This window comes from Lactuca serriola, chromosome 2, assembly GCF_051521515.1.
Source record: "Lactuca serriola cultivar US96UC23 chromosome 2, Lser_US96UC23_V15, whole genome shotgun sequence".
NCBI classification, from domain to species: Eukaryota; Viridiplantae; Streptophyta; class Magnoliopsida; order Asterales; family Asteraceae; genus Lactuca; species Lactuca serriola.
The window spans coordinates 168929935-168941644 of NC_136409.1; the positions used below are offsets into that span (position 1 = coordinate 168929935).

At 34.0% G+C, this 11710-nt stretch overlaps 1 protein-coding gene across 1 annotated transcript; it reads right to left on the minus strand.

The window, feature by feature from the left end:
• Positions 1–268: 268 nt before the first annotated feature.
• LOC145089778 (zinc finger BED domain-containing protein RICESLEEPER 1-like) lies at positions 269–1452 on the minus strand. Its single transcript, XM_079028174.1, has 3 exons — positions 1343–1452; positions 783–1286; positions 269–704 (listed from the first exon to the last, which is right to left on the minus strand). Exons 1-3 carry the CDS (start codon positions 1450–1452, stop codon positions 269–271), a joined length of 1050 nt encoding a protein of 349 aa, XP_078884300.1.
• Between the last annotated feature and the right edge of the window lie 10258 nt (positions 1453–11710).

Sequence of the window (11710 nt, forward strand, 5' to 3'; positions counted from 1 at the left end):
ATGCTTCTCAAATTTGATTAACATAGCTGATGTCATAGACTTAATAATACTATTATGAGATACTTTCTAACTCAACAACAATAGTTTCATGTCACAAATCAAAGGGAAGAAAATGTTTGACGTGAGATATTTGGCACCAGAAATTTTTTCAGTCAATTGATAGAATAATTTCATTTTTTCACAAACATCCGATGACATATTCCATTCATCTTCACCAGGAAAGCAAACATAATGTTTCTCTTTTTTCCTCAAATGATTAAAAACTTATCTATACTCCAAAGCAACACTCAACATCATATAAATGGAATTCCACCTTGTTTTTGCAATCAAGAAGTAATTCCTTTTGGCAATTAACACCTACTTGCCGAGCAAAAAGTCTACAATCTTGTATTCTATTAGGAGAACTTGTCCAAAATGAGACATTATTCCTAACATTCTCAATTGCATTGGAAATCACAGAAAATCCATCTTCCACAAAAAGATTAATTATGTGTGCACAACATCGCATATGAAATATTCTCCCCTTCAAAATTAGCGATGAAGTAGTAATCATACCTAGAAGGTTGCCGACGAAGGCATCATTTGTTGAACAATTGTCAAGTGTTAATGTTGACAACTTGTTGTCAAAATTACACTCCAAAAAGCATTCCATCATATCTTGTGATAATGCATCAGTAGTGTGTGGAGATATCATATTTATAAAGCTGCATTAAACAAAATATAACACTTCAAAACTACATCCAATATAAATTGCAAATTGTAACATTAATTAGAGTAAATACCTCATAATTTGATTTTTGAACTTCCAGTTGCCATCTATATAATGTGTTGTGATTGCCTTGTAACTTTTTTTGGTTACTTGTAGTCCACATATCAGACGTGAGAGAATCCTACTATCATTCTCTTCAAAACATTTCAAGATATGAAATTTTATATCCTCGTATACCTTCATTATTTCTCCCTTGACTGTATTATGACAAGGCACCTTAAATAAAGGTTGAAGACTTTTAGCATACTTTCGAAAACCATAATGCTCAACAATGGAGAGTGGATAATCACGAATTGTAATCATCTTTGCTAGTTCATCTCTAGATACTTCAGCATCAAAGGAACGTTTACTCATATAAGCTTTACCATCAATAGTTTTTCGCCCTTGAATTAATATATGTTGCCTAATGTTCATTTTATTTTTCCTAAGGCATGTCTTGTAATGATCTTTCAAATGTGTTATTCCATTATTAGATCTACGAGTCAGTTGTTTTTTGCAGTATTTGCACTTCACCCATCTACGAACACCATCAATATAAATTGGAATAAAATGGTTCCAAGCACGCATTTCAACCTTTTATTGGGATACTTAGTGGTCGTATCATCTTCTACAGGTCCCGATTCATTATCATCTTCATGTTCATCATTCATGGCTGTTTGTTTATCATTTTCTAAAGTAGCCATATATAACTACCAAAAATCACAATTCGTATTAGTGCATCACTTTATCAAACAAAAAATAATTGTTTGAATAGGCTGTTGTCATTATGTATTCTATAACCATATTCAATAAATATTCAAACAGAAAAAATACAATCTAAATAACTCTCTATTATATATATAAAAAAAAAGTATTCTATAACCAGTTAACCAAATTCATGAATGATTAAATAATGATGGAGAAGCAAACATGAATACATATGGGATAATGATGTTTTCAATTTTTGTTCCAGTAATGTGATATTTTATGTCTCAATTTTGATTGTAGCCTAGTAGGTTTGACAAATAAGTCAAAATAATCACAAGAATTTGATGAATTCGTGCGTTTAATATTAATTTAATCACAAGAAAATTCCACAATAATAAGCACTAATGTTCAAAAGAAACACATAAAGCATACCAACTTGGGAGTCGCTGATAGGGATGCACTATGACACGAGTGAGACGGAGGCAGAAAACTACAAACGAAGTGAAATAGCAGCCAAATTGGAGTTGGGAATTTAGGAGTAGAACATTAATTGGAATGGGCAACTACTTATCACTAATGGACACTATGTACTATGGATTGTAACACTACGAATGAAATTATGGGCTACACTATAATCATTATATATATATATATATATATATATATATATATATATATATATATATATATATATATATATATATATATATATATATAGTCAAAGCGGGTGCGGGGTGAGTTTATGATTGATATATCCAAAGCCAGCCCCTTCCCCAGTTATAGTCTAGTGGGGACCCGACCCCATCCCCGAGACCCGTTTTTCGGGGAATACCCATCCCAAATCGGGACGGGTCAACTGGGTTCCCCACCGAGTTTGGCCAAATTGCCATCCCTATCAGCTTGTACACCCAACGTACTGAACTAGATTTGCCAACCTTCTCATTCAACTCTTAAATGGTTAAGACTTCTCTCTAAAACTTAGATCTGACTTCCTTATGATGGTTTATCACGTAAAGTTGCCAACTTTACATGCATGAATGGCTTAATGAGGCTCTTAGAGCTCAAAAGATCTTAATAAATGATATGCATGGATGAGACCATAAACACCATAAAGTTTGCACCTTTAAGCTTAAGGAACTCTCCAAACGTCCAGATCTACAAGATTTAGCTTCTAAAATGGCCTTAACCCATCAAGACCAACCAAAAGGGGACAAAGAAGCATAAAACCATAACATGAACAGATATAAGCAAAGAGTAGACAAGGTATGGACTTTATACCTTAAAAATCACCAAAATATGGAGCTAAATCTAGATCTTTAAGCTTCCCCCAATGAATTAGTCTTCCAACTTCTCCTTCTATCACTTCAAGGAGCATAAACCACCAAAAATCAAGTCCAAGGGTCAACAACACTCGAAAATGTTATTAGGGTTCGAGATTAGGGTTTTAGGACAATAGAGGATGATAAAGAGGCCAACCCTAAGGACTTAAGGAGCTTATATTCGGTGCAACATCCTAAAATTAGGGTTTTATTAAACCCTCGTACGCCCTTTAGTAAGCTAAGCGTACCATGTTGTACGCCTTGCATACTAGCTTCTCAGCTAGTACGCTAAGCTTACCCTATGGTATGCCCCATGTACTAACCCTAAGGACCAAAATGCAAAACTTAATTACAAAAGGGCTAAAAGGAAACATACCCAATTCAAGTGTTACACCCGCCCATAATGATATATATATATATATATATATATATATATATATATATATATATATATATATATAAAACATACATACACATGCAAGAGTCATAAAGACAACAAGCACATACATGAATATCAACAAGTGTCACAAAGACCACTATCATCCTACAAACATAATCCAGTGAGCTGACATTCGTGCCTTCGAATGATGATCAACTGCAACTGCTCCTACTATTGTGAACATAAATGCTACTTACTACCAATACAACCATATAAAGTACACCCTTAGCTTTTGTTCTAAGACTAGGGATTTGATTAAAAGTCAATGCAAGTAAAAAGTCAAAGTTGACTTGCCACGTCGTGGTCATACTTAGCCACATCGTGGTCCCCAAACAACAAATCGTACATGATTTCCCTCAGTCACCATGTCGTGGCAACCTAGGCTACGCTGTGGGAACTGGATCCAAAATGACTTATTGAGTTAAGTCGAATCCTCCAATACTAAAGGTTCCAAGGTCCATATATGATCATTTCTAATGCCCAAAATGGTTAAAGTTTCGACCTTTATCGCTTGAGACCCACCAAGAGGTCAAGATCTCAAGTCTTAGATCCAGGAAGGCTAAAAATGCCAATGAATTAGTCAAGAAGCACTTAATCCTTTAAGTCTCAAGCATATCTGCCCCAACACTAAAACCATCCTAGAGTTTGATGCTTTTTAGAATTGCATGTTCAATGCAAGTCTTGGACTCAACATAGGTCAAAATGGAGTTTTATGACCAAGATGTTATGTATGGCTCAAACAAACCACCAAACTTTAGATCCAAACCATAAACTACTTCAAATGATCCAGAGATTCAGAAAGTTTCAACCTTTATGAAGTCTCTCAATCCCATCCAACAAGATCAACAAGAAAATAGGACAAAATGCAAGATCTAGTATTCTATAATAAAAAAAGGTGGAACCTTAAACACTTACAAGGGTTTGTAATTGATCTAGGAATGGAGATAGGGACTCTCTTGCTGATCCTTGGCTTACTCCTTCTTGCTTCTTCCTTCAATACCTCTCAAAAACGCTCAAGAAAGCATCAATAATCGAGGAAAAGATTTAGGGTTTTCTTCTAGATAAAAGATGGTAGTGGAGGTTGAGGGTGAGAAAACCCTAGCCTCTTTATTCCTTTAAATAGGGTGAAAACCTAGAAATATAGGGTTTAAGACATCAGCGTCACCACGCCGAGGCCTTCCTTGCCCCGTTGTGGTGAGTTAAAAGACTCGCGACTTGAAATTGCTTCGCCACACCGTGGCCATCCTTCCCACGTCGTGACGACTTACCAAAAATTAAACTTTAAGTTAAAATAAAGTATACCTTGAAAATGGGTGTTACAGATGGTAAACTAGAACCAATGGCTATGAAATCCATATTTCTGATGGGTTTTGTATACTATAACATCCTATGGTGCACATACAACCCTAAATGTTTTAGATATATGTTTTCTCTAATTATACATGCAATATTATTTCCAAAGCATTAAGCCTACAACTAGCATACAAATGACATAAACGACATAGAAATGAGTTGTAGAATTACCTATTTGTTGTAGCTTGTAGTTTTGGACTTTAAGAACTTAGCACCAATAATGTGAATGCCTCAAATGGAATCACAACACACCTTAGACGAAGGGTGACTTTTGAGAGAGAATTCCTAGCTCTAAAAATGCCTCATATGAACGTCAAGAGCATAGGTCACGATTTAAGCTATGGAGCAATATATATATATATATATATATATATATATATATATATATATATATATATATATTGTAGGATTCCAAGGTTCATGGGTAAACCCTAATCCATACCTGTGTGTTTATGATCCATGGTTCATGTGGCCCAACTCTTTATGTATCCATACATAAACTTAGTCTAACGTGGACCATAATCCCAAACATATATATAACTAATTTACACAATTAGTCCCCATTGATTTAATTAGTCTCTTTTAATCACAAAATTAATTCCAAATTAATTCTTGATCAATACTAATTAAATCATATGATTTCATATTAATATATTTGAACTTATAATATATTAATAAATCATAAATAACCTCTTCTCAAAAGTCTATCCTATCAAATTGTCTAGGTGATATGCAGCCTATATGGACCATGCTACTCTTGGGCCAAGTACATACCAATTATAGTTATGGGCTTAGACACCTAATCCAGCTGTCTCCTACTTAGATAAGTCTAATAACTATTATTGGAAGTACAACTCCACAATCCGACTAGCAATCGTAGCTCTTAAAAGCCGTTGTCAAACTATGATCTCGTCAATGACATGTCCATTAGATAAGGGATCATATATTCCTCCATTCTAGATATCATATGGACTGAGACATGGATTATAATCATTCTCTTTGTCCATCTGTTGTTTCCCGATTTCTGATTTATGATGACCGACTAATTGAAAAAATCAAATCAGTCCAGGCTTGGCCAAGCACTTAGGGGTGTCATTACTAAATCATAGATGGGCTCACAAATATCGCTTTTATCCACATTGAATGAATAAACTTCGACTCAAATTATTACTCAACAAATTACACACAATAATATGTTGCAAAACACCAAGTTACTAGTGCGTTTACATACTTGAATGTGAAACCAACTCACAACTACAAATCACATGTATCCGTTTCAAGAACATAAGATATTATCATCTCACAATCACTCGTGATAAAATCCATAAAGTGATTCAGATGAGTGTGGGTTGAGTCCAATACTCGAATCTTATCCCAAGAGTACTTACCAACACTGCAGCTATGTCTAAAACACCTAGACAAACTACAGACCCATTCATGACAGTCTTGCCTCAATACCTACTTCCAAAGTATGATTGATAGTGGATGGTTTGAATAACCTAGGTATTTAGGAAGTCAAAACATGCAAAGTGAAACACAATAATAATACTAATCCTATATGGCCCCAAAACTTTTGAGTGCCATATTGATTACTCATTATTCATTGTATAATATTTCGATTTATCAAGTTAATATTTAAATTAAAACAATAGTTATGTCATGCGTCAAGCATGCACAATATGTTTGTTTATGGTCCTGACTTTGTGAAATAGATTAATTGAAAAACATTTCAATGATTCTCATTTCAAAATTCCAAACCTTTATTGCAAGTGTAAGAATTCCTAATTCTTGTCATTGCTAAACTTTAATGTAATGCAACCTTTGTAGTTTCATGGTACCAAAAGTCACAAGCACTTGACCAACGATATTACAAAAATTTCCACTGGAGATTGATAACAATTCCAAGGAAGCGAAGTCTCAAATTCAAAGTACATTCCTTTGAACATACTTCTTGCATTAAGTTTCTAATCTTACACAGATTTAAAGAATAACTTCCACTTATGGAAACATTTCCATATTCCCATTTTGACTATCACTTATGAACAAGATTTACCTCTTCTCAGAGTATGTCCATATGGCCTGTTCTAAAAATTTAAATATACTTCCAATTTTCCATGAGCAACCAATCTTTTGGTAAACCTCAGATTGTCCTCGACAATTGCTTAACCGTTTTAGTCATGTCCGGTTCTATTCCTTTATCCCTCTTTATGCCCTAGGCATTTGGAAAAATTAGAACACGAGAATATGATAGCATATGCAATTGATCCTATACCCGAAGTATATGGGATGCGATTCATAATGTCTAACATAAAGACATGATACTTAATCAGTCTTTTGCTATAATATTTCTATTTGCCATGTTCTCATAATTTTTATTATGAAGAGGGATGTCGTAATCAAAATCAAAATTTGAGAACACAATTAACATTTCCATATATATAGAATTTCTTTATGTTGAACTTAGACTTGGAAATGGGGCGGGTTTGAAGCGAATCGACCTAAATCCAAACCCTTTTAACAAATTTCAAAATCCAATCCAAACCCGCTCCGTAACCCGCAGGGTTTTGAATAATCAAATCCATACCCTTATCCACCGAATCAACGGATATCCAAACCTGCCCCATAACCCATAGGATTTTTGAATTATCAAACACGTTTTACTTAATTCATAAAATAATATTTCTTAAATAAAACAAATGTTGATTTAGAAAACACATTACGTACTCGAGGACTTCCGATTGGAATTAAAAATCACTATTGTAGTAACTTCTGATTTATTTTTTACTGTCAATTGTAGTGATAGAGAATAACAACAATAAACTTTCTTTCAGTTGATGAATGAATTTATTGATTTATGAATGAAATATGATGATTGCTTGATGAAATATAAATGAAATGACATCATAATTCTTAGTAGAATACTGAAAGTCTAGAAGTCGACTCCTTGATTCTTATGTATAAATAGTTTGGACTTTGGCATTTTCCCTTTGGACTTTTGATTGGAATTAAAATTAAACTTTAAGCAATATAAAATATAAACCAGTAATTCAAAATTATACGGGGCGGGTTATAAACGGAGCAGATCAGTGATGGTCCATACTCGACCCTTTTAATAAAAGGGTTAGCGGGTATGGGTCATTAACGGGTAAACGAATAAAAAAATATGCTCCAAACCCATATAATTCTTACGGGTTTGGATCGGATCAGGGCCAAAACCCGCTCCATTGCCAGGCCTAGTTAAACCATTCCAACATAACATTATATATATATATATATATATATATATATATATATATATATATATATATATATATATATGAATAAATTTGATTAAAATCTCAATCTAAGCTTTTATCTTTGAAACGAAGTATAAATTCCTCTCCCTTAATTATAGCAAAACAACTTTTCAAACCCTGCAACTTGCGATTTGAAACCTTTCGGTTTTCTACAATTAACATTGTTAACTTGCAACATTTCCATGATAATTATGCTCCCACTAGCATAATAATTATTATCTTAGTTGCATAACATTTATGCTCCCACTAGCTTTGACATGTATTCAGAAATCAACTGAACTTCTAGAAATCAATGTTTATTGATTTTCAAATCTGATATGAGATGCTTCAATATGACTTTATCTAGGCTTCTCAAAATCATACACTTTTCCTTAGATAGCTTACATATGTGTCTTAACAATTTTAGAACTTACATCAATAAGTATCAAATGTTTAGACCCTTTGTCATTTCTCACAATTCAAATTATGAAGGGGGATGTCATATATATAATTGAATTTGAGAATGCAAATATCACAATTGTTATCTCTTTCAAAATCTACTTAGTGAAAGCATTTTCTCACAATCATTTTCATGAATTGGAGAGAAACCTTATGACACTTAGATTTTATGGTGTATGTGTTCCTATCCATCTGGATTTGTGATAACCATAATCACAAGACATGGTTAGTGACCAATTCAAACCCATATGGACTGAACTTGTTCAATCTTAATTTATTGCCACCTGGCAGCACAAGGGCCTACCATTTCTTCCAAGTTGTTATGTAAATAATTGACAACTCATAGAACTCACATGCATAGTCAACTTTAACCAGAATGGGCACGGAAATAAGAATATGTCAACACGATAGTTACAAACCTCAAGTCGTGTGCTAGTGATTACCAATAGGTTTACTCTTAATTAGTTCTTGAGATTTGTCATGATCCTTAAGACTTCCACTGACCTCTTGACATATAAGACTCTCTTGTCACGAACCATTCCTTGACAAACAAGTATTCAAGAGTTAGTGTGGATTCTTATCAAGACAAACACTTCACTCAATTGGCCTTAGTTGGTCTTTGTTTTATCCAAAACATCACAACTTACCAATTTCAAATGTACAAGAGTAAGAAACATTTTACTCTACATTTGATGAGTGCTATAAACCTTCTTAATTTAGTGTCACTCAAGGCACAAGCTTGGAGTATGACTCTAAGACTTGGTTTTGGAACGAAGTATGAGTTATCTTCTAGATTTAACCATTTCAACAAATCATGATTCTTTTTCTTAGCCATACAAATGCACTAAGATACCCTTAGAAGATCAATTGTGACATGGTTTTCATAATCATTAAGATGATCATAAAACATAATAGTCAAGTACTCTCCCATCTTTTCAGATTGGAGAAACTTCTATATTTCTGCCTAATTTAATTCTTCTTATTCGTTCTGTCATACATTGAACTTATCCAATGATTCAAAATTATACTTAAACTTGTAAACATAACCATATTTACTAAACTTTAGTAAATCATGACGAATGGTCTTATCGTTCTTTGTGGTGGACCTGACCAGCGTACACTCAGTGTACCTGATCCCCTAGTCCTTCACTTGACTCACATGTTCATGTGAACAAGGAATTAGTCTTTAATTTCCCAAAGATGAAGATTTTCATTCATCACACAATACAAGTTGCATGATTCCAAGTTTTTATCCAACTGAAACATGGGTGATGAGAATCTTTCCTTATTTGGAAAATTCTCGAGGCTACCACAAACAAAGGAATCAAATTCATATTGCTAACATAGAAACATAGAAACATCAATTATCCCGAATGCCATTGCAAGGATATATAATAGAAAAAAACAAAATTTTATTTATTCATAAAATGCAGAAAAACTTTTCCTTACAATGCAATCACAAATGAAAACTATGTTACTACATATTTCTAAGCAATCTATCATAACTCTTTAAGCAGCAGCTCAAAAATCTGATCATCGAACCATGCGATTTAAATCCATCTTCATGACCAGATTCAACATACTCTTCCTTTAAGCTTCCTTCCTTTTGCATGATCCTACAAAACATCAAAATGTAACCTTGTACATCATGTATTAAGAATCAACAATTAGGAACTTAATAGAGTTAGACAATAGATTTACCTGAAGTAGAGTCATACATTTTGACTTTACCGACTTTGCGATATTTCAGGTAAATATGGCAGCTTAGCAACAAATGCCCCTTCTTTTGGCAACATCAACATATGGACTCTTTGGAAATGGCACATGGGACAATCTCAAACTTATCCCTTCTTTTTACCATTTGGTCAACCGGGTTGACTATGGTCGATCCCTTTCCATTGGGAAGAGAAGACATTTCTGGATTTCCAATGTTTCCATAATCAATGTCCATGGAAGTTTGGGGAGTAGATCTTCCAATCAAATTTGCTTTACCAGTGTGCCAAATCATTGCTGATCCAGCAGCAACAAGCAAATATGTTAGATCAATAAGGGTCATGTCGTGATCTCCCATATAATAGTCCTTAAACAACCTGCTATATGACTTAGGGAGTGACTGGAGAACCAAGTCAATAGTCAACTTCCTTTGAGACATCGACTCCCAACTCTCCCAGCTTGTCAATATGTAACTTCATCTCTAAGACGTGAGCACATACAAACTTTCCTTCCTTCCAAGAGGGCTTTGAGTGACCTTGGACTTGTGGGTTAAGGAGAATTATTGTAGGAGGTGGAGGAAGTGAAGTTCCACTACAGCACGAAGAAGGGATTAATATTCACCTTGATCGCCTTGTGTAGAATCATATTTATAAAGAAATCTTTTTTCAAAAGATTCGGGAAGACCATAGTTGTTTGAACTAGACATCTATAATCGGAGAAATTCAAGTTTAGTCGATTTTAGTCATTAATATAACACCCAACATGAAATATTAAGGCTACGACCCAACTTAATATTTTACAGTTTGGAAGAGGGATGCCGTAATCCAAATTGCAAAATATTTGAAGGTAGGTAAATGACGATTTACCAATTTCCACCATGAAAAACGAAATTGATTATTAAGTTTTAAATGGATTGAAATTCCTAGATCTTTTGAGATTCATTGAATTTTTTCAGTGGCATGTTTAAATCTCCATTGTGCCCTTCAAGTTTGTGACTGAGATGCCAATGATCACAAACAAGGTGTGAATAACCATGCCAATTAGCTTGGTATACCTAATGTTACAACCACCTAATCAATGTGCCGGTTAACCACACACACTCCATTGATCTATGATTAATATCAAGCTACCCTTTGCCATACACTGTTAGTCCCAGATTAGTGTGTCAGTTAACCACACACTGTTAGTCCCAGATTAGTGTGTTGGTTAACAACACACGCTCCATTAATGACTTAAAATATGCAAAGTGCAATTTCATGGGTTAGCACCATTTTCACATTTTTCCTAAAGTAACTAAGATTGGGGATTTAATAAAAGTTTAGTTACTTTTAGATTTTCATTATACTTTTAATGAGAATTTATTGTCCTGTCAAATCCGTTCGGCTAATGACCCTCCATAAGTCAAGAAAGCGATGGGTGAGAGTGGACACCCATTAAACTGCCATTTTATAGGCAGTAACCTTATACCCCCTTATAGGCCGACTTCGTGAATGAGGCCTACTAATGGTAAGACTGACTTTGTTCTTATACATATATAAATATTAAACCTATAATATTATAATAGTATAAGGGTTGAATTTTAAACTTTTAGAATTCTAGGGTTTGGAACTAAATGTTTCAAAATGGGACTTTGCGTTAAAACTTGAGGGCAAGTTTTGAACTATTCAAAAACTTTTGGAATCCATAACTTATGTGT